General features: G+C 67.5%; 3 protein-coding genes across 3 annotated transcripts; all 3 read left to right on the top strand.

Moving 5' to 3' along the window:
* Window positions 1-1,100: 1,100 nt before the first annotated feature.
* On the top strand, window positions 1,101-4,338 carry MNEG_3819 (hypothetical protein; the record flags this gene model as incomplete). Its single annotated transcript, XM_014047705.1, has 3 exons — window positions 1,101-1,571; window positions 1,837-2,200; window positions 3,329-4,338. 3 exons carry the CDS (start codon window positions 1,101-1,103, stop codon window positions 4,336-4,338), a joined length of 1,845 nt encoding a protein of 614 aa, XP_013903159.1.
* A 4,157-nt stretch (window positions 4,339-8,495) lies between these two features.
* MNEG_3818 (hypothetical protein) lies at window positions 8,496-11,577 on the top strand (the record flags this gene model as incomplete). Its single annotated transcript, XM_014047704.1, has 8 exons — window positions 8,496-8,553; window positions 8,799-9,040; window positions 9,356-9,544; window positions 9,733-9,843; window positions 10,099-10,150; window positions 10,386-10,450; window positions 10,698-10,807; window positions 11,076-11,577. The coding sequence occupies 8 exons, from the start codon at window positions 8,496-8,498 to the stop codon at window positions 11,575-11,577; spliced, it is 1,329 nt and encodes a 442-aa protein (XP_013903158.1).
* A 761-nt stretch (window positions 11,578-12,338) lies between these two features.
* MNEG_3817 (Chaperone protein dnaJ) lies at window positions 12,339-21,020 on the top strand (the record flags this gene model as incomplete). Its single annotated transcript, XM_014047703.1, has 20 exons — window positions 12,339-12,614; window positions 12,887-13,186; window positions 13,495-13,610; window positions 13,912-13,988; window positions 14,262-14,421; window positions 14,582-15,296; window positions 15,510-15,584; window positions 15,950-16,087; window positions 16,432-16,760; window positions 17,023-17,268; window positions 18,292-18,414; window positions 18,641-18,701; window positions 18,909-19,090; window positions 19,282-19,300; window positions 19,460-19,543; window positions 19,717-19,760; window positions 19,957-20,142; window positions 20,436-20,586; window positions 20,849-20,905; window positions 21,018-21,020. The coding sequence occupies 20 exons, from the start codon at window positions 12,339-12,341 to the stop codon at window positions 21,018-21,020; spliced, it is 3,342 nt and encodes a 1,113-aa protein (XP_013903157.1).
* Window positions 21,021-21,487: the final 467 nt, after the last annotated feature.

Below are 21,487 nucleotides of genomic sequence, written 5' to 3'. Positions count from 1 at the left end.
CCGCCTGGGTGAGCGCCGAGCAAGGCGGCGAAGGGGGCGTCTTTGAGTCGCATGGGTGCCGGCGCGCGACTCGCCCGCAGGCCGCCACGACAAAGGCACCCGGCCGCTTTTGTACCTACTCCGGCCCCTTGCATGCGGGTTTTCACATTGATTGGATTGCTCCTGCACCGACGTAGATCTTTCTACAATCCTGCACCCATGTTGCACTTGAATAAGGAGGGGGGGCTCGCCACCCCCAGGGGCGCAGTCCGCCGACCCCCGCGCAGCCCACGCTCTGGACGTGTGCATGTCGTGGCCCGCGCAATATTTCTTTCTTTGATGGCCGTGCGCATCCTGAATCAAATTTCATAGGACGTGTGGTGGTCAGGGGAGGGAGGAAGGGTGCAGGCACGGGCGCTGGCAACTAGGGGTGCACATCGTTTTGCGCTCTGCGTGCGCACGTCTGCACGTCTGCATATCTGCACAGCATGGGCTGCTGTTCAGCCCTAACAGCCCGTTCCCCTCAACAGCCCGTTCCAATGCACCTGCGGCGGTTGGCTCGTGCGCCCGCTTCGCATGACACACGCAGTTTGTGCCGTTCAGCCCCCTGCATCACTGTGCGCACCCACATCACCAAATGTTGGGACCCATGCAATTCACCGCGCCTGTGCATACCTCAATTCCGTGGGGCGCACCCAGCAGCCTGGTCCACCAATTGTGGCTGCTCGCTCGTTGTCGAATTGAGGATGCAGAATGCATGTAACACAGCAGCAACACCCGGGCGCCTGCATTGACAATTGCAGCGTAGCTCATGTGCGGTGGCCAGCGCGCGTGCGGTGGTCCCCTTGCCGCGGGGACACCGAGCTGGGTGCGTTTGATCTGCAGGGGCCGTCATCAGTGTCCAAGGATTCTACCGGGACTGCCTCAGGTACCGGTACACATGTGTCCACAATCGTAATAAAATGATTCACAACGCTTTACTGCATTTCCTGTGTGTGGTTCTGGCTGCCGCTTCCCACGCTGGAATACCAGCTGTTCCGTAGATCTCCGATCTCGCGTTGGGACGAAAATGATGGTTTGGAGGGCGCAGGTTTGCTTGTATAGTTGACCAGAAATTCAATATGGCTGATGCGTGCTCTGTACCTGCACAACGCGGCGCGCAGAGTCAGCAGCGGCACGCGTCCTTGCCGCTGGGCGAGCCGGCGCCCACAGCCAACCCCGCCAGACCCAGCCGGCCGCCTAGTGCGCCCACCACCGAGGTGGCTGCTGCGCTGCTCAGGCACTGCATGGCAGGCTCAGCCCCCGTGGAACCCATCGCAACCGGCCACATCGCCGAAGCGGCACCTCTTGGGCCCGCTTTCACCGCCGAGCCCCAGATGCCGCCTCCTCAAGTCGTCCTCTGCCCTGCCGCCGGCGCCGGCGACACCGCCAACGCGCCAGCAGATGCAACGGCGCGGCGGCCGCCGCTCAGCCGGCCGCCGTCGAACGACCCCGGCCTCGACGCCGTGCTGACGGCGCCTCGCGGCGACTGGGCTGACCTGTCGGGGGCTGTTGCTGATGGCGCGGACAGGGCAACCAGCTGCGGCTACGAGGTGGGCGTGCCGCCGCCCACCTCGCAGTTTTCGGGCCGGGTTTGGGCATGGTATCAAGGTGTTACGACAATTCCGAGCGCGCCAAAACCGCGATACGTTTGACAACACGCAACGCCTGTGCATGTAGGGACCGACGGTTGCAAGCTGCCATGCAAGCCAAACAACCAGCGCCAGTGAAATGGAAGCAACCGACCAACCGACCAGGCGACCAAGCAACCAAGCAACCAACTTGACAGGTGATTCCAACCATGAATTCCACCCCCAGAACCATCACCACGACTGCGAGCTCTGGGGCGGCAGCGACGACGACGCCCCCTTCCTTGCAGCCGCAGACGACAGCCTCCTCATCCGCTGCAGGCAGATCGACGCGGCCCTCGCCTCGCAGCTCCAAAACGTGCGCCGCCGCGTGCCCCAGCGCCGCGGCGCCGCCGCCGGGGCCGCTGCGCCGGCCGAGGGCCGCTCGGCGGGCGCGCCCGGCGCTTCGACGGGCGCGGGGCCCGCACCCAAAAGCCGCGCGGCGGCTGCGTCGCCGGGGCTGCGCGGGCGGCCGCGTGGCGGCGCGCAGATCAACAGGGAGCAGTGCGGCGGCGGCGGCAAGCGGCGGCGCGGGCCTGACAAGGGCGGCGGCAGTCAGCGGAGGCGGAAGCGCTCGAAGTGCTGCCACACGGCCTCGCCCGCCGCCACCAGGGAGGGCAGCGCCGCGGGCGGCGCGTCGCGGGGCGGCTTGCTGCCCAGACCGTCGTTGGCGCAGCCTGTCGAGCCCGCCCCGCCAGGGCAGCCGCCCCGAACCACCGCGGCTGTGGCTGGCGCTGCCCCGCCCCTGCAGGAAGTCCCACGCCCGCCGGCGCCGCGGCTTATCCCCCTCCTGTCTTCTCCCGCCGGCGCCCCCAGCGCGGCGCATGGCCACAGCGGCGGGCCGGCCGTGCTCCCCGCGGACCGGGCGCCAGCAGATGCATCGGCACCTCTGCTGCCGCGCCTGTCGCAAGCCCGCCCCGCCGCCATCGACCCTGCAGCACCGCACGACCCCTGGGGCCCGCCGGCGCACCCGCATTTGCCGGCAGCCGCCACGGCCGCGCCGCGGCGCAGCGGAGAAGCGGCGGTCGACGTCCCACTGGTTGCGTGCATGCGGCTGCCCTGCAGCGTCGCCCCATTCACTTTGCGGGCGGGCCAAACGGCAGCTGCGGCGGCCGCTGCCCCGGTGTGCGGGCCTGCTGCGGAATTGTCAGGTGTCGACCCGGCGCCAATACCTGCGGTTGAGTTTGAGAGAGCGGGAGGGATTGGTGGTGTGACGCCCACTTGGCTTAACCCAATGACACACCCACTGCTGGCTGCTGCGCGGCAGCAGGCGCGAACGATGCAGCAGCAGCTGCTGCAGCAACAGCTGGATCAGCAGCTGGTGTTATGCTGGCAGCGGTGGCGGCTGGGCGCGGGCGTGCGGCTGCCTGCCTGGGGGGGGACAGGCGCGGGCGCAGCCCCACTAGCGTTGTCGCAGCTGTGGCCGCCCCTACCCCCAGCCGCGGCTGGCCCCCTTGAATCGGCAGCCGTTCACTCGCCACAGCTGGGGGCCGGCGCTGACCGCGGCCCCCAGCAGCTTGAGCACAGAGCGCTCCCCGGCCTGCTGTTGTGCGCCCCGCAGCGGCTTGCGAGCCTCGCCGGCGGCGGCTGCCATGCCTTCCGCCAGGACACTTTCTTTGACAACCCCGCTGCGCTGTGGCCCTGGGACGCCCTTGGTATTCCCTTTGAGCTACTCCTCTCAGGGGTGCGCGTCGGCCCTTTGACCGCGATGCCAACGCCGCTGCTGTGCACGTGCGAGGCCGCGCCCGCAGAGCGGCTCACTGTTGCTCATGCGGCGGCAGGGGCGGCGGCGGCGGCGGCGGCGGGCCGTTGGGGCGCCGAGCGGGGTCTGCTTCTGCCGCCCGTCCTGCACCAGGCACCACTGCTGGCGAATGCTCAGGTGTCCTCTCATCTGGGCTGCATGATTCGGCGCGATTCGTGCTTCGGCGGCCGTCCCAGCCTGGTGCAGCATGTAGCAGCCGCGCCCACGGCTGCTGGCGCGGCGCTGGAGACCCGGGCCTGGGGTGATTCGCCTGCGGCGCAGTCGCAGGCGGCCGTGTCGCCGCTGTTCCGGCAGGCGCCCGCGCCGCCGTGGCCGCCCGCAGAAACGTCGCTGTCCGGCCTGACCGCGGCGGGGGCGGCGGCTGCGGTGGCGGACGCGGCGACAGACGAGGAGGGTGCCGCTGCTGCCGCGGTCGAAGTGGCTGGGATGGGCGCCGAGTGGGAGGACAAGGGCGAGGACAGCGATGGTGATGACGGCGACGACGCTGTCCGCGCGGCCTTTGTGTGCTTCAGGTCTGACGGGCCCAACGTGCAGCAGCCGCAGCCGAGCGGACTCTGCGGCTCCTGCTGCTGCGGCGGCGATGATGGTGCGCAGTGCGGCTGGGGGAGGGAGCTGCGATCAGGAATATGCCGGCCGGAGGAGGAGTGGCACGGCGACACGCAGCAGCTGCGTGCCGCACTGCGCGCTGCCGCGGTTGCCGGCCGCCCGGCGTACGAGGCGGCGGCCGGCGCGGCGCCTGGGCAGGCGGGGCCGGGCCGGCGGGCGGGCGGCGGCGCGCCGCGATCGCGGGCGCTGCGTGCTGCAAACTTCCTGGATGGGTCCTCTGGTGCGTTTGACGAGGGGACTGCGCCAGTGGACGGTCCCATCGCCATCGCCAACCCATTGCCTGCACAAGCATCGATGCTGCCGGACTGTTGTCAACAGCAATGACATCCCCATGATCTCATCTCGTCAGCTACAGCACAAGGCTTGCATTGCTGCAGGGCGACCACCTGAGCGGCGTCGCCCAATATGTGACCAAGGGCCCCCCCTGCCCCCGCACATGCTCCCCACCATGGCGCAGATGAGGAGGAGCTGTCCTGTGGCACGCCCCTCAAACCCCACCACCCCGAGCCGTCACAGCGGCTGCCGCCGCTGCGACCCGCCAGCCCGCCGCCCGCGAGCCGCCCGGGACCGCCAAACACCCGGGAGCCGCCGGCCGCGGCGCCGCCCTCGGGTGAACAGGTCGGCTCGCTTGCGCTGCTGGAGGCGGCGTCGCCCGCGCCCCTCGACGCAAGGCGTGCGCCGTGCGGCTGGCGGCGCGACGCACAGGCGGACGCCGCCGCAGGGGGCGGCTGCTTGTTTGGCGGCGATGCGCCCGCGGCGGGCGCGGGCCCTGGTGGCAGCGTGCACCTGTGGCGCGGCCGGTCGCACCTGGATTCGCTCTGGGCAGACGAGGCGGGGTCTGTGGGTGCAGAGGTCCAACGGCTGCTTGCTGACACGCAGCAGGCGGCGGCAGCGGCGGGGGCCCCCGGTGCGGCGCCTGCCGTCGGCGCCAGCGCGGGTGCAGGCGCGCCAGCGCAGGCTGCGGCGGGTGGGGGTGCGTTGGACCCTGTGGCGCTTTGCAGCATGCAGCGCGCGGCGTCCAGGCGAGGGGCGGCCAAAGCGACGCCGCACGGGCCAGCAATATGTGCGGCCCGGACGCCGCCGCCCGCCTCGCGCAGGCCCGCGCCGCGCGCCCGCAAGACGGCGCGGCCCGCGGCCGCCATCAGCCCCGACCTTGGGCTCGCGGCTCCGCTGTGTGTCAGCCGGCTGCGGCAACAGGAGCAATTGGAGCAGCAAGCGCAGCAAGGGCAGCAGGCGCAGCAGGAGCACCGGCGGCAATGGCAGCAAGGGCAGCAAACACAGGGGATCAAGAAGGAGGAGGAGAGAGCGGAGGCAGCAGCCCAAGGCGGGGTAACCGGGGCGGCGCTGCTGACACCTGAGGAGCCTGATTGGCTGTGCTCCACGCTACCGCGCCGCGACGGCGACGCAGGCCTGGGCGGCGGCGCCGCGAGCGGCGTGAATGCGGTGAGCCGCTTTTGAAGGGGCCGCACCAAGCGTTTGACCGATAGATGCGCCCCCCCCTCCCGACGCGCGCGCACAGTGTTGGTCTGCAGGTAAACCCTAGATCCAGCCAGCATCAACAAGGTGTCGCTGTGCGTATTTTTTGCGTACGAAGTGCACAAAGTGGATTTGATGCGTCCATCACTGCGCCCTGCCCACCCCTCAGCCATTCTATTTGCCCTGGTTGCGCCAGCGCCGTCGAGTCACACCTGCCGCCTCTCAGCACTGAACCAACACCCACCTCCACGGCTCGTGGCTTCATGCGTGTGGACCTTCCAAAGGACTCGCTGCGCGCGGCGCGCTCGGCCCCCGCGCCGGCGGGCGCGGCGCCCCACCCAGTCCGCCTCCTGGCGCCTGGCACCCTAGAGGCCGCCAGCGACGGCGCACGACTGCCCGCCCCCGTTCGTGCCCAGCGCGACCCGCGGGCGACGGCGCCGCCCGCCCCTGCGCGGCCGCCGCGGCCGCGGCGGGCTCGGAGTGGCGTGAGGAAGAGCGAGGAGGCTGGCGGCTGCGGGGCCTGTCCGAATAATGCTGCGACATGTGCCGCAGCTGCCAGGCTCAGCGGCGTCCAGGTGCAAGACATGGGGGCCCTCCCGACTGCGGAGAGGACGCAGGGCTGCGGGGCGGTGGAGGCTCTCGGCCCCATGCGCGTGTCAGTGGCGGACACACCACTGGGCCCCGCCGGCCGCCCTGGGCCAGCAGCCGCAGGCGCCTGCAAGCAAGGCCCAGCAACGCCTGACGAGCGCTGGTCGCGGTCAGGGCAGCTGGCGGTGCGCGGCGGCGGCGGCGGCGGCGGCGGCGGCGGCGGCTTCGCGGCAGGGGGCCGCCTGGGGACGCCGCAGGACGGGGAGGGTGCAGGGGCGGGCGGCGGGGGTCCAAGCGGGGTCGGCGACAGCGCGGCTCGGCAGCCGGCGCAGCAGCAACAGCTGCCGCACGGCAGAGGGGCTGCGGCGGCGGGGGCGCCTGTTGGCAGGAGCGGCGCCGGCGGCAGCGGCGCTGGCGGGGGCGGCGGCGGGGACGAGCCTCCGTTCTGGCGCCCGCCTGGCTCGCACACTGTTGAGGCCGTAGAGCCCGTGAGAGGCAGCAACAAAAGGAAAGTTGAAGAGACGGAGGAGGGGGAGGAAGAGGAGGGGGAGGAGGAGCCGCACCAGCCAGGATGGACGCGCCCCTCACCGCAACAGATGGAGGTGGAGACAGGCCAAGGCCCCGAGCCCCCAGCCGCGCCGACGCCCGCGCCCGCGCCGCCCGCCCGCAAGCGGCGCCGCGTGCTGCTGCTGCCGCGCGGCGGCGGCGGGGCCGGGAGCGAGTCCGATTCAGACGAGCCCCTGCTCAGCGGGTTGGAGGCGTCGGGCGGCGACAGCGACGGCTGTGGGAGCGCCGGCGGCGGCGCCGGCGGCCAGCATGGCGCGCGGCTGCAGAGCCTGGCCCAACGGGGTCCCGAGGCCGTGCCCGCAACCCGCGCTGCCGCGGCGCCGACCGGGCGGCGCCGCGTGCTGCTGCTGCTGCCCCGCGGCGGCGGGGCCGGGGATGAGTCGGACAGCGACGAGCCCATGCCTGATGCGGAGAGGGCACGGCGCCGGGATGGGCGCGGCACTCGCGCCGGCGAGGGGTCCGCGGAAGGCGGGGGGACGCGAGGGCTGCGGCGGCCGCAGACCGGGGCTGCGCCATCCGGAAGCTGCATCGCTGGAGGGGAGGTAGGCCGCAGCTGCGTAGGCGTGGCCGGGGGCCGGCAGGCGGGTCAGGCGGGCGGCACTGCAGGGGGGCTGTGAGGAGATGGTATGCACGGGGGCGAGGGGCCGCAGCTTGCGCGCGGTGGGGGCTGGAGGACGGGTGCACCCCTCACGGACGTGGGTGGACGACAGGGGGAGGGGCAGAAGCGGGCCCGCGCAAGGCGCTTTGGTGTGCTTGTGCACTCACCCCGCGGCGTGCACGGCTCGGCAGCTAGGCGGAAACTGCCGCAACGCGTGGGATTGCGATAGCTTTGCGGCGCAGTTGTAACATTCCATGCACGATTACCTTGATGCAGCCCTGCCTGCCGACTGCGCAGCCACTTGACGCCGGCAGCGTGCGCCAGTGCATTTTGAAGTAGTCAGGTGACACCCAGGCACCCTGCATCAGATCACCACTAGCCTAAGCGCGCGGCGCTGCGAGTTGATAACAAATTCACAGCATCGCGGCCATTCTTGCTCTGCAATGTCAGCTTGATATGGTAAATCCAAACCATCTGCCAAGCACAGCGCACACAACCCATTGGGCAACACATCTCAGTACAAAAAGAAATTATTGAGCTTAAATTATTTATACGCGAGCAGAGATGCGCTCGCTAGTAGGACTTGAGCGCGGTGGGACCGCCGCTAGCCGCTGCTCTTCAGGCCAAGCCGAATGCCGGCGACTGTTCGCCAGCATCGAGCGGCGCAATTATGCATCGCAAGCCTACGGCGCTGCGGCACTTAAGCATCTGCTGCAGGTGCCAACTGGGGTTTGTGCCAGGGCGCGCCGGGCCCAGCCCTGCCGCTGCGCGCCCTCCTCCCTGGCAGAGCAGCCGGGAGTGAAGCACCCACGCCCCAGCCCGCAGCAGCAGCAGCAGCAGAGCCAGGGCGGACGAGCACCAGCCAACGCGTCCGACGGCGGGCCGCTGATCGCGCTCGAGGCCTGCTCGGACGCTTCGCCCTGCTGGCTGTGCCGCGTCGCCGGCTGGCGGCGCCTGCGGCCGGCGGTGAGCCGCGCGCGGGGCCGCGCGGCTGCCGCGTCACTCGTCTGCTTGCATGCGGTGACCGTGTCTTGACACACTGCGAGCATGGGCCTTGCCTGGGCGCTGCGGGCACCACTCCTCTACCTTGCCCTACTCGACCCTCTGAGAGCACTGGTCAACTGTGTTAACCCCGGTCAACTGTGTCAACAGCTGTTGACCCCGGTGCACTCGACCTCCAACCCGGCAGCAAACCGAGTTCCTCACATCAGCCATCCCTTGGGGGGCCATCTTCAACAGCGAAGGAGCTGTCATGAGTCACTCAACCAAGAAAAACCGCGCGTGGTGGCCGGAACGTGTGGGATCTACAGGTGCGTGACGCTGAGGCGAGCCAGGCAAGACTTGCCGTCTGCAAGCAGGCACCCGCCGGCGTGCAGTGGGGTTGCTGCTTGCCCTCCCACCAGCAGCAAGCAAACCCCAGACTTCGGGCATGATTGCCATTTTTTCGGCCAAACAAGAACCAAAACCGCCAAGCAGCCCCGGGAGATGACCAGTTGATCTAGTGCCCGCAGCTGCAAGGTGCGCACAACGACATGCACTCTCCCCTCCGTGGCAGGCCGAATATCAGACTGGCAGCCCTTCCATCTCGGCGGCCTCGAGCCAGGCGCCGGCGGCGACGCCGGCGGCGGCGCGGGCGGGGCGCCGGCGGACGGCCTTTGGTTCGACCCCGAGGCGGAGCAGCTGCCCCGCGGGGCGCGCGTGAGCGGCGAGCCTGTCCTCAGCTTCCAGGGCGCGGGGGTCCTTGTCAAGGTGGTGGGGGCGGAGGCCAGCGCGGCGCAGGCGCTCGCATGGCTGCAGGTGGGTCTATGCGTCACCATATTCCCGCGTCGTCGCCAGGGTTTGGGGTTCAGGTTCCAGGGTTTAGAGAGCTTCGGGCGATTCAGATATTGCCTTGTAAGGGGCACATGATCAGGGGTGATGTGCTGCGGCTGGGTCCGGCCCCCGAGCATGGTGAAGCACACGTGTCCGCGACTGTAGGGCGCAGGCGTCGTGCCCTCGGCTGGCATTCATTCGAGCAGCGCCGCATTCGATTGGCTTGCCGCCACATGACGCCGGCGGTCCGCATGATCTCGAGCCTGGACAGCGTGGCCCCACGGCTTCCCCATGATGCAGGCAGATCCTTTGTTCGACGGCGTGCTGTCCCTTGATTTGGAATGGTACGCGATGCACATGACCGGCGGCGGCAGCGGCGGCGGCGGCGGCAGGGGCGGCGGCGGCGAAAAGGCCCGCGGTGCGCGTGGGCGGGGCGGGCGCGCCGTGCCGGAGGTGAAGAGGAGGACCGGCAGGGTGGCGCTGATGCAGGTGCGCGCCGCCGCACGCGTGGGCAGATGTGACACCGGCACCACATCAATCCTGCAACCCTCTGCAACCCGCATGATGCCAGCGGCGCCCTGCGACGGGCCCGTCCCGGTCGCGGCAATACCGCCGTCAGCCCAACATCCCAAGCTGCCGCACGCCCCCGCCCGCCGGCGGCCCCTCCGGCGCCGCAGCTCGCGTCCCCCAGCCGCTGCGTGCTGTTCCACATCTCACAAATGGGCTACGAGCTGCCGTCGGCTCTGCGGGACTTCCTGATTGACCCGCGGTGGCTGATCCTTGTTCAGGTGCGCTGCGCATGTGGATGGATGCGACGCGCAAACCTGCAATGAGGCGTCTGATATGTGTTTGCATGCATGTGTGGTCGTGCATCGTGTGTATGTGTGTGCGTGCGTGTTTTTGTGTGTTTCAAGGCAATGCTTTGCAACACAATGTGAAGAGCCTGGTGCCCAGGGCATGCTCCCAGAAGTGTGGCCCGTCCGGTGCTCTGACTGACTCCTCCTATTGAAGTGGCCCACCCCAATGCTGGCTGCGTGGTGCAGGACTGGGGAGGGTCCGACGAGAAGCGCTTCGTGCGCTCCTTTGGCTTCTCCGGTGCGCCCCTGCACGCGCGTTTGCGGCCTGCACCTCAAGCCTCAAATCCCTTTGCACCAACCATCAATCAGCGGCAAGCCGCCACTCGCCCAGCTTGCCCCAAGCCCCTCACTTGGCTTGTTGTGAGCGGGTCCGGCCGCAGCCGGCGACTGCACTTGCTCACCCCTCACAGCGCTTGAAAAGATATGCGGCTCGCACCTGCCCTAATCGAACCCAAACCATTTTCCCTGTTCAGGTAAAACGTCCATCCCAAACCTCGTGGATGCGCAGGACGTGGCGAGAGGGATGGGGTATCTCAGGGTGAGCTGGCTATGACCCCACCCAATCACGCGGGACCATCAGATGACATGGCAGCAATTTCCATCCCAGCAAATTTCGGCCCCCGCCGCTGGCCCCTCCTGCGAATCTGCGGGCGGCCGCGTGCGCGCCCGCGCGCCGCTCACGCATCTGCCGCGGCTAGGCTGCCGTGACACCTGCCCCACCCCCCCCCCTCTCCTTCTCCTGAGCTGACGCCCCGCCCTTTCGGCCGCCTCTTGCATCCCCAAAGGTGGGCGTGAGGGCCATGACCCACTCGTGGCTGGACCCCAGCTACACCAAGAGCCGCAACGTGTCGCGGTCAGATTGGGAGGTGGAGAGCCTCACACAGCGGCAAGTCAGGTGCGCTCGTGGGAGGTCAGCCGCGTGTGCGTGGTGGGCCTAGCGACGCAAAAGGTTTGGGCTGCAGCGGTGCGCCGCCAGAAATCAGGCGCGTGTGCTGCCACTCCCGGCGGGGCTGCGTCTTCGTTGCACCGCCGCGCTGCGCCCGCGGCAAGAGTTTGTCCCACCCCTTCGGGATTCAGCCGCGCAGACTCATTTGCTCCTTTGCCGTAGCACGCCCCCCACCTGCGCATGCACAACAACGAACCACCAACGCGCTCAACTGCAGGTATGCCGCCTTAGACGCGCTCAACATTGGGTGGATCTACCGCGCGCTCTACCGCGCCCATCTGGCGGCGCTCGCTTCGCCGCAGGACGCGGCCCCACCCCCTGCCACCGCCGGCACGTCCCCTGCCGCTGCCTGCTGCGCGGCATGCGGGCAGCCGTTCGGCGCGGGGAAGAGGGCGGGAGGCCTGCTGTATGCTTGCGAGGAGCCCGGCTGCAAGGAGGCCGGCGTCTCGATGGGGGGCAGGGCGTACATGCAGCACTGCGCTTCCACGGGCCACCCGTGCACGGCGTGCGAGGAGGAGTGCGAGGCGTGCGGGCGCATGATGATGCTTCGGGGCGCGGAGGCGGCGCGGCGGTATGCGGCGTTCCTGAGGAGCTGGATACGGCGGCAGGAGGAGCTGTTGGCAGCAGCGGGCGGCGGCGGCGGCAGCCGCGCGGGAGCGTCAGGTGAGTCGGCGTCAGGAGAGTCAACGGCGGGCGCCAGCATCGACCAGGAGCAGTGAGGCTGGCTCGGCGGCATTAAGAAAGCTTTCGCTGTTGTGAGAAAGCTACGCCGCCGCGGCGGGGGCTGCTGACATGCTGGTTGCCTTTCATCAAGTGATCAGGGGGAGCCCCTCCCAGAGGAGGGGTTGGCGGAGCCAGGAACTGATGCACGTCACCGCGTGGGCCCTCTGTATGCGCTTCATCGGGCATACAATTGGTAACATTTTGACCTCAGAGCGCTACTGGGGGCTGGTATTGAAGCAGTAGCGCACGCTGAGTGCGCTTTGACAGCCGGTGGAACCGACGAACCCGCCGCCCGGTGGCCCCTCTAATACCAGCCTGGCTGTCTCTGCTTTATAAGTACGAGCATAACAGCATTACCATGATTCTCAGCACGCCATAGGCAAACATTATGTGCGTTCAAATGCGGGCCCGCGGCCGATCTTGATTGACTGGCAGCTCCTGCTCTAAATGATAGCTGACAGTAATATTTGATATCTTCAAATACTGACGATCACCTTGGCGCGTCTGGTGGGGCGCAATGGAAAGCCTTACGGCCGCGGGCACGAGCTGGCCCCTGCACGACCTCGACGCCGGCATGGAGTCTCCAACGCATGTGTGTAGCATCAGGATCATGAATCGGTGATCGGCCGAGCCAGGGGGTGCATTAACACCCATGAACCGCCATGCCGCTTGAACGCAGGTCGCGCACAGCTGATGCGAGCCTGCTCCGCTGCTAACAACACGCACCGCGCACCTGCTGCCCTTCAACACTGGCCGCATGCTGGGCCGTCGCGCGTCCTCACCACGATACATTCAGGAGCACCGCGAACTGCGCACCATACGCTCGGAGGCGCGCCGCCTGCAGCAGGAGCTGCACCTCGCGTCGGCGCGCGAGGCGGCGCTCGCGCAGCAGCTGGGCCGCAGCCGCGCTGAGGCCGCGGAGCTCGGGGCGCGCCTCGCCAGCGTCCAGGACTCGTCGCGCGCGTCGAAGCGGTCGGCGCGGGAGGCGCTGGCTGAGCTGGCGGAGGAGAATGCGAAGCTGGTGGCTGCCTATGTCGAGAAGCGGCGCGAGCTGCGGCGGCTGCAGGCACGGCCGGCTCCGGCAAACAACTGTGTTGGGGGACTTGACACAGCAGGGTGTCGCGGCGTCCTCAGGCGTCTGGGAAGGGAGACACGACTGTACTTTCGCGGTCCGGATTGCAGCCGCCCGGGTTCGCTCTCTTTGCACATCCCTCACTGCTTCCCACATCGCGAGCGCTAACCCCGCCGCCGCCGTCGCCGACGCCGCCGCCTTCGCCTTCGCCTCTGCTGGCGGGCCTGGTGCAGGAGGCTGAGAAGGAGGACCGTGCCGCATGGGAGCAGCGGCTGCGGGCGCTGCAGCTTGAGCTGGAGGTGTCCAAACAGGAGGCACTTGAGCTGCGGCAGCAGGTGGCCCGCCTGACGTCCGCCGCGCACCAGCAGGCGGAGCGCGAGGAGGAGGAGCAGGAGCGGCGGCGGCGTGATCAGCAGCGGGAGGAGCGGTGGCAGCGGCGTGGGGAAGAGAAGGAGGAGGAGGAGGAAGATCAGGAGGGGGAGGGAGACCATGGCAGCGGCAAGGAGCCGCCTCAGCTGCCTGCGGTGCAGCAGGTGGGGCGGTGGACCCCCTCGCCGCCGCTGCAGCAGCAGCCGCAGCAGCGGCGCCGCCGTCGGCAGCAGCCGGTCCAGCAGGAGGAGGAGCTGGGATCGCCGCCACCGCTGCATCAGCATAATGGTGATCTTGGGACCCCTTCGCCGCCTCGGCGGCAGCAAGAGCAAGACGGCGAGGAGGAGGAGCAGCAGCTGGGTGGCTCGCAGGCCAGCGACGGCAGGCCGTCCCCATCTCCGTCGCCGGTGATGAGCCACCCCATCATCGACAGCCCTCGCGACACCGAGTCCAACAGCCCCATGCCAGACAGGCAGGCGGCAGCGGCCGCGACGCCGAGCGGCGAGAGTGGGTCGCGGGAGTCTGGCGCTACGGCGTTTGGCGGGCGGCTCGGGCGCGGCAGCACGCCGTGCACAACGCCATCCCCAGGTGAGCTGGTGGGCCGGGGCAGGTGGCATGCGACGCCAGGCAGCAGAGGTGCGGTGCGGCCGTTGCATTCGTCACCGCCTAGAGTGTTGCCCACGAGACGCGACCGGCGCACAGATGGTCAGCAGTACCTACCACACGGCTGCCTTGATCGTACCACTGCCGCATGCCCAGCGCCGGCGTCTCTTCAGCCGCCTGCATCGAGCAGCGCCAGCACGCCTTCGCCGAGCAGGCGCACAGCCAGCCAATGCAGCGACGGGCAGCGAGAGCGCGGGTCGCCACCGTGCTCCCCGACCCCTTGCAGCAGGCAGCGGCAGCCGTCTGCTGACGGCGGCGACGCGGATGGCGGCCTGTTTGGCAGGTGGGACAGCGCCGGCCCCGGTGCGGACGATGGCGCTGCGACGGAGCGGCGGCCGCGGCGCTATGCGTCTGGGTGCAGCAGCACCAGGGACGACATGGCGGAGGCATCGGCGGCCGCTGCCGAGGAGGCCGCCGCAGACGCCGCTGGTGGTGATTGTGGCTTCAGCCCAGGCTGCAGCCCATCGCCCATGGCTTGGTCGGCGCCCACGCCACCTCCCCAGTGTGACCAGCCAGGCCCCCAGCATGATGCCCGGCCGCCCGCCACCGCGGCCGCGGCTTCCGCGGCCACTGCAGCAGCCACGGCGGCCGAGGCGACCGCGCTGTCCGCCGCAGCGGCGGCTCTGCACCGGCTGCGGCAGCAGGTGGCGAGGCAGGCGCAGGAGCAGGGCGTCTCGCTGGCGCCCAGGGCCGTCGTCGGGGCCAGCGCCCTGCAGCACATGGCGGAGCGCAACAGGTGCGTAGGCTGGGCTGCATCTGGCAGCGCAAGCAGCGCGTTGTAGCCATTGTGACGGCGTGCACAAATGCGCATTCGCCATTGCATGCCCACGCGCGCGCCAGCATGTCACTTCATATAAAGCTGACGGCTCGACGTCCACCATCATGTCTTACACCAGGGCGCTGGAGCGCGAACTAATGGCGATGCGGGCGCAGAGGGATGCAGACCGGTCGCGCGCCGAGCAACACGGCGCTGAGCAGCAAGCCGGTGCGGCGGGCAGCCAGCCGGCGCCGCAGCATCAGCAGCAGCGGCAGCAGGAGCAGGAGCAGCAAGGGCAGGAGCAGGGGCAGCAGCAGCGGCCAGTGCGGGTCGAGCAACAGCAGCAGCAGGCGGAGCGGGCGCAGCCGGCGCTGCGACCGGGCGAGCAGGACGCGGCGCAGCAGCAGCGGCCGGACCAGGTGCCGGGCGACGGGGACCCCCAGCAGGAGGGGCGCGGGCCCAGGGCTGACATGCCGCTTATGGCCCAGCGTGGCGACGGCAAGGGGACCCAGCAGCAACACTCGGCCAAGGACCAATGCGGCCCCTCAGACCAGGAGCTCAACGGGGACGCGGAGCCCATCGCAGCTCCTGCTGCAGCAGCCGCCACGACCGCGGCGCCGCAGCCGGACCAGGCGCACCGGCAAGCCTCGGCCGACGCGGCGGCGGCCGCTGAGGCGGTGGCGGCGCGCCAGGCGGAGGAGGTGGCGGCGCGCCAGGCGGAGGAGGTGGCGGCGCTGCGGCGCCAGGCGGCATACCTGGCCGCGGAGAACGCGCGGCTGCAGCGGTCCGTGGCGGAGGCGGCGGCGCTCAAGGCGCGCGTTGAGCGGCTGCAGCAGGCAGAGAAGCTGAAGCAGGTGCGGCGGGCTCTGACGCCGTGGGCCGGCGCCGCATTGGCACCTAGGGACAGGCACCGTTGCCCCTCCAATACGCTGGGTCACACACTCTGGTCCAGCCCCGCTCGTTTAGGTTCGACTGTAGACCGTCTCTCACACGCCCCAGCCCTCCACTCATCTCGCCCCCTCGCTGCACCGCTGCACCCCTCCCCTTCGGCCCCCGCCCCCCATCAGCTGGGCAACCGGTCCTACCAGGGCCGCCAGCACCGCGCCGCCTACCGCTACTACACAGAGGCCCTGCAGCTCAAGGTGGGGGCCTGAGATCTTGTGGGGGATCATTGGCGGGCATAGAGGTGATGGGTAGTGAATACGGTGATGACAATGGTAGATTGTGGGGGAGGGGAGGAGACGCTGGCGGGTGGTGGTGTTGGTGGTTGTGGTGGTGGTTGTGGCGGGGTTGTGGTGGTGGTGGTGGTGGTGTTGGTGGTGGTGATGTGGGGGGAGGCAGTTAGCCCCTAGCATCAGGGCGCAACCACGCCTGTCTGTTGCAACGGCTTGAGTGGTTCTGAACCCTTGACCCTACAGGCTGCGACCCGAGCATCCATCCTCGACCCAGTGCACCCTCACCCGCGCCACCCCTGCTGGCCGCGCCGCGTCCCCCCCCTTCCCTACAGGTGGAGGACGCCACGTTCAACGCGGTGCTGTACTGCAACCGCGCCGCGGCGCTGCAGGCGCTGGGCCACCACCTGGACGCTGTCGCAGACTGCTGCGTGGCCGCCCACCTGGACGGACGCTACCCCCGCGTGCTGCAGGTGAGACCAGAAGGCGTTGCACTGTCGTCCGCTTCTGGAGCCAGGCGAGCTTATGCCATAACAGACTTGCCATTAGGTTTCAGGGTTTAGCAATCAGGGTCGAAATCTTGAAACGTAACCCCAATGCTGGTGGCTTTGTGTGGTGATAAGGGCGGCCTGGGTCGGGGCACAGTCACGCCAGTGGGCGTCATGCACCATGTCTGTGTGCGTCTGCAGACAACCGCATGCCTCGCTGAATGGCCCGAAATGGCTGGCTGCCGTGCGCGATGGATCGGCATGCTTCCCTCCTGCCCGTACACCGCACCGACCGCCCCTGACACGCCGCGCCCGCCGCTGCCCTGCAGCGCCGCGCCGAGGCGTTTGGGGCGATCGGGGACTATGGCAGCGCATGCGCCGACCTGCAAAGGCTCTGCGAGCTGGTCCAAGCGCAGCACGCCGCCCAGCAGGCGCAGCACGCCGCACGCGCCGCCGCCGGGGCGGGCGCCGGCAAAGAGGTGCACGCGGACGAGGACGGCGGCGGCGGCGCGGACGCGGCCGCGGTGCGTGAGGCGCGGGCGCGGATGCAGGAAGCAGAGCAGAAGCTGGCCGCGCGCGGGCGGGAGGGGGTGGACCACTATTCGGTGCTGGGGCTGCCGCCCAGCGCGACGGCGGCGGACGTCAAGGCGTCTTACAGGTGGGGCGGGCAAGCCAAGCTCACGCTCGCTGTTCGTTTGCTGTCAGTGCAGCCAGGGTTTTTGTTTCAGCTTGCCTGGGTCATGAGCCACCTGCTTGTGCTGGCTTGAAGCCCAGGAGCTACCAATACGGCAAGCGCAATTGTGCATGGTGCACTGAAATTGAAAATGAGAGCTGGGGAATCCACATAGCAGACCGTGGGGCCAAAGGGTGCGTTGACAACAGCACATGTCGATGGGCGCATTGCTCCTCCATTCCTTCAGGCGCCTGGCCCTCAAATACCACCCGGACAAGGCCACCCACGCGTCCCACAAGGCCGCTGCTGACGTCATCTTCAAGCTGGTCACGGCTGCGTACTCGGTGCTGTCAGACCCCCAGAAGCGCTCGGAACACGACCGCCGGCGAGCGCTGGGCGTTGGGGCATTTGGCGGCCTGGGCGCCGCAGCCGCCGCGGCGCACGCGCATGCGCACCGGCCGTTTGCCTCGGGGGCGGCGGGAGGGGCGGCAGGGTCAGGGCACGCCACTGGGGCGGGCGCGGGGGCCGGGGCCGGGGGCAGATGGTATGGTGGGGCGCACAATCATTGGCGTTACGGCAGCGGAGGTGCAGGGGCGGTGCCTTGAGTGAAGAGCGAAAAGCTTCCGTTCCTGGGTTTGGTTGGACATGTGGCATAGGCACAGGCGCTGCCAAGGCTGTGCTGCAGTTGAACCTGAGTGACCTATTTTATGCTTGCGCAAGCAGTCCGGCTGCTATTTCGGCTCCAGTCCTGTTCATGCGGAATCCCAGAGCCATCACCGGCACAACCTTTCAGCCTCATTCTTTGTTGATCTGCAGTCATGGACATGTCACGACCTTTTGCTGTGCACCAGGTTGTTGTGTCTAGTTGGTCGGGGCAGCCTGGGCGCCGAGCCATCGCACGTGGGTTCACAAAAGGATTCAAGGGTGCTGTGTAATGAGTGTTGACCAAGTAGCGGACCGGGCGTTGTTGATGCGTGGACGTGCTGCAGCAACAACGCTCAGCAGCACCCCAGGGTGCGGTGTTATACTTTGTCCTGCCAAGCTTTGGTTTTACAAACTTCTGGTCTGTCCCGGCGACGCCACCACGTCAGGCGTGTATGTTGGAGCACGGCGACACTTGTGCTTTGCATTCGGTGGCTTCCACACGCATGCGGTAGCTCTCGATGAGCTCTCGATGAGCAATACTCGTCTGGCTCATGACTTCACAACCCGCTTTCCTTCGACAATCCAGATCTGAGCGCACCCCCAGGCGGGCCTTCTGATACAAGATTGAATAGTATATAGGTTTCTTCGGATGCACAGAGGTGCACGCGTGGCTCCTGGAGATCGCGCGCGGGGAATTGATTTCGAAGGTCAAACCTCGCGATGGCGTGCGGGACATCTGGAACAGGAGTGGATTGCACCTTCTTAAAGCCAAGCTGGTGGCCTGCGCTGTGCTGGCTGCCTTGCGCGCGCGCCTGCACACACCCTGTGACTTTGTGCACAACGCCACTGGCGCCGCCCTCCTGCCGCGCAGCCCCATGAGCGACGCGGGGGACAGCAGCCGGCACTCCTACTCGACTGGCGCGTCGGGCGCGGGCTCGAGTGCCGCCAGCGACACCAGCGATGCCGCCGCGCTCAACGCCCTCGCGGACAGGGGGTGAGCAGCGGCACGCTGATCGTGCTGTCTCCTGTGCGCGGGAAAGGATGCCGCTGTTACCCAATGCGGCGTGCCGCCTCACAGGGAACCACACAGTCTGCTGGCACCAGGCCGCAGGTGCTGCTTCAGCACCCAAGCATCAACCCAGCCCCTGATGGCGCCGCACGAAGCAGCCTGCAGGGCTCAGAGCCCGGCCATTTACGCTGCTTGCACCATTGCACCGCAGCGACAACAATGATGGCTCCATGGACGACCTCATGGACTCAACGCGCAAGCTGGATGAAGGGGTAGGATGCTTCAACGTCTGACAGCAGTGGGATCAAATGGCGCCGCGGCCCCAGCCCTGGCCGCGCGGTTTGAGAGTATCAGGCCCTTCATCCCCGGCCTCACGGCCGAGCTTTTTGCTCCTTGCCTGTCTTGCAGGGCCGCCAGCGCGCCGCCCGGTTCATACCTGACACTGCAATTGGTTCGCGCTAAATGTTTGCATCACGCAGATCTTTGCCATGCTCGTGCTGCTCAACAAGAACCGCGGCCTGGTGGACATCCGCTGGGTGCTGCTGCGCATGCTGTTCGAGTGCCTGCAGCTCTTCCGCATTGTGTTCAACACCTACTTCACGGCGTGGTCGATCAACAAGGAGCAGTGGGCTTTCAAAGCCATCCACTGGGTCCTGATCAGGTGGGCAACGCGCGTACTGGCGCCGCTGTCTGTTCCTGCCGCCTGCCCGTGTGCCTGCCAGCACCTGGCCAACATGGACGACAAAGTGCGCGGCAAATCATTAAAATGTGCTGTATTGGCGGGCAACGATGGCGCCCATCTTGAACATCATTGAAATGGAACCCTTGCACATCCTGCCCACCTTCCCGCAGAGGGCTGGTGTTTCCTAAGGTGGGCTGCGAGCGTACCGCTGCTCCCGCTGCGCCGCGACGCTGCTTCCCAGCTAGCTTTGTATTGGCCGGGTACCCTGTACTCTTGCAACCCGCCCCTTGATATGTCACCTTTCACAATGCCCAACACGTATTGCTCTGACGGCCTACCTGTTTCTAGGGCTATGACATGTACATCAGGGTGTTCTACGCCCTGGCGGCCATCGTCTTTGTCAGCCTCATACTGGCCGCCTGGCTCGCCATCGTGAGTCGCTAGGGCGGGCTCATGTCAGCTGTTGCAGCCACCTACTCGTCCAAGCGCACGCGGCCTTCATAGACTTGCAAAAATCTCCCGGCTGTGCAAGGTGTTGACTGCCCTCCTGGTGGACGCTGTCGGTCTGCTTATCACCCCTCACTGAAACTCCTTGCTATGCTCAGGTCCTAAAAAAAGATGATGCGACAGAAGCCGGCTGGACGGGCAAGTGAGCGACTGCCGAAATGCATTTGCTTGGCACTGAGCGCGAACACATCACAGCATGCTGGCTCGTGGCCGGGCCGCCGGACTGATCTGGCGCCAAACTACAAGGTGCTTGTGGTTTGGGCCGCCGCGAGCGCCAGCAGGAAGCAATCAAATCCCCAGAATCTCCTCTTGCCTGTGTTGTGCAACCTCCCCGCCAGGCTGATCGCCTTTCTGCAGTTCCTGTGTTTTCTGGTCTACACGGTCTGCTGGATCACCATCCTGGACTTTGTCGTGTTCCGTGAGCGACACAACGAGCAGCAGCGCGCCGCATGCTCCCACACTGCGCGCAATTCTGCTTGCATCGGGCGAGCCTGGGGCGCGGCGCTCCATGACCAAGGGATGGAGTGGTCACACACAGCTATGATTCCCATCATCTGCACCTAACGACCCTCTTGTGCCGCTCCCTCACCGCTTGCTTGCGCTGCTGGACCTCCGCCGCTCCCAAAGTGTGAGTGAGAGGAAGCTCAAGTCAGCTGTGGCGCGCACATACTAGCACCACCCGCATCCTCCAGCAACCTGCCGTTTGAAAAGCCGTGATGCATTTGTGCTGCATCTGTGGAGACCGCCGGTTCGAGATGCAGATGCTTCATACCATTGGAACGAAAATGCTCGGCCCGATGCACCCCCCTTGATGTAGATTCAACTGCAAGTGGGCGGCCATCGGCTCGGGCGCGTCCAACGTGGTGCACATGTACTTCGGCAACAGCTGCCTGGCCATGCCCCACCTGGCGCACATGGTCTTTGCGGTGGTGGTCTTCTTTGTCTTCTGCACCGCCTGCTTGGCCCTGGTGGGCCTTTGCATTTTTTTGAGCTGCGGCTCAGGGGAGGGGGCAGGGGGAGACCACCTCCTGGTTCGGATGGAAGGGAAGCAACAGCCCCTCGCAGCTCACAGGTCGCGCAGGGGTTTAGAGGTTGGCAAGGGTGCTTGCAGCTGTGTGCGGCCCTCTTCCATAGTCCTCTTGGCTGTGATCGGCCTTCCGTTTCGGCCTGCTGCTCACCAACACCGCAAATGATTGCCCCTCGTCCCTCTCAACTCGGCTGCCCGCCCAGTCGGTTGGCGACTGCGACCTCAACCCGTTGACGCGCAACGTGCTGGCCACGCCGTCGGTGAGCGGCTGGATGCCATTGGCTCAATGTGTACAGCTGGTGGTGGTGGTGTGTGTGTGTGTGTGTGCGCGCGCGCGCGCGTGCATGCGTGCGTGCGTGCGTGCGGGTGAAGTGACAAGACGTGTCGGTGCCCAATCACATGAGCATCACGAGTGGTGCGCAAGAAGCACCCTTTAAACCGAACCGCAAACATGGCGTGTCCTTTGCAGGCTGCCGCCCACATCAAGATGATTGTCTGCAAGGTGATTTCTGGTCCTGCATCCTTTTCGGTGCCGCACCACAGCCTGCGTGGCACCACACCTCGATTGGCAGCATTCAACCCGCAGCTGCAGCGTTGCTGGTGGCTTCAGTGCTCACAGCTGACTCCCAGCCCTGGTATTTCCAAACCCAAGCTGTGCGCCGCACTACGTGCAGCGCCGACGCGTGCCGCTCGGTCCCCCAAACCTCTCGCTGTGCCGCAGATGGTCATGATCGTGCTGGCGGCGTGCGCGGATGACAACGCCAAGCTGCAGGCGGTGGCGCTGGCGCTGCTCATGACCTACATCTGGTGGACCATGCTGTCATCGGTGAGGGGTCAGGGGG

This window comes from Monoraphidium neglectum (genome assembly GCF_000611645.1).
Source record: "Monoraphidium neglectum strain SAG 48.87 unplaced genomic scaffold scaffold00499, whole genome shotgun sequence".
NCBI lineage: Eukaryota > Viridiplantae > Chlorophyta > Chlorophyceae > Sphaeropleales > Selenastraceae > Monoraphidium > Monoraphidium neglectum.
The sequence above is the reverse complement of the archived record's forward strand: the minus strand, read 5'-3'. Positions and strand labels throughout refer to the sequence as shown.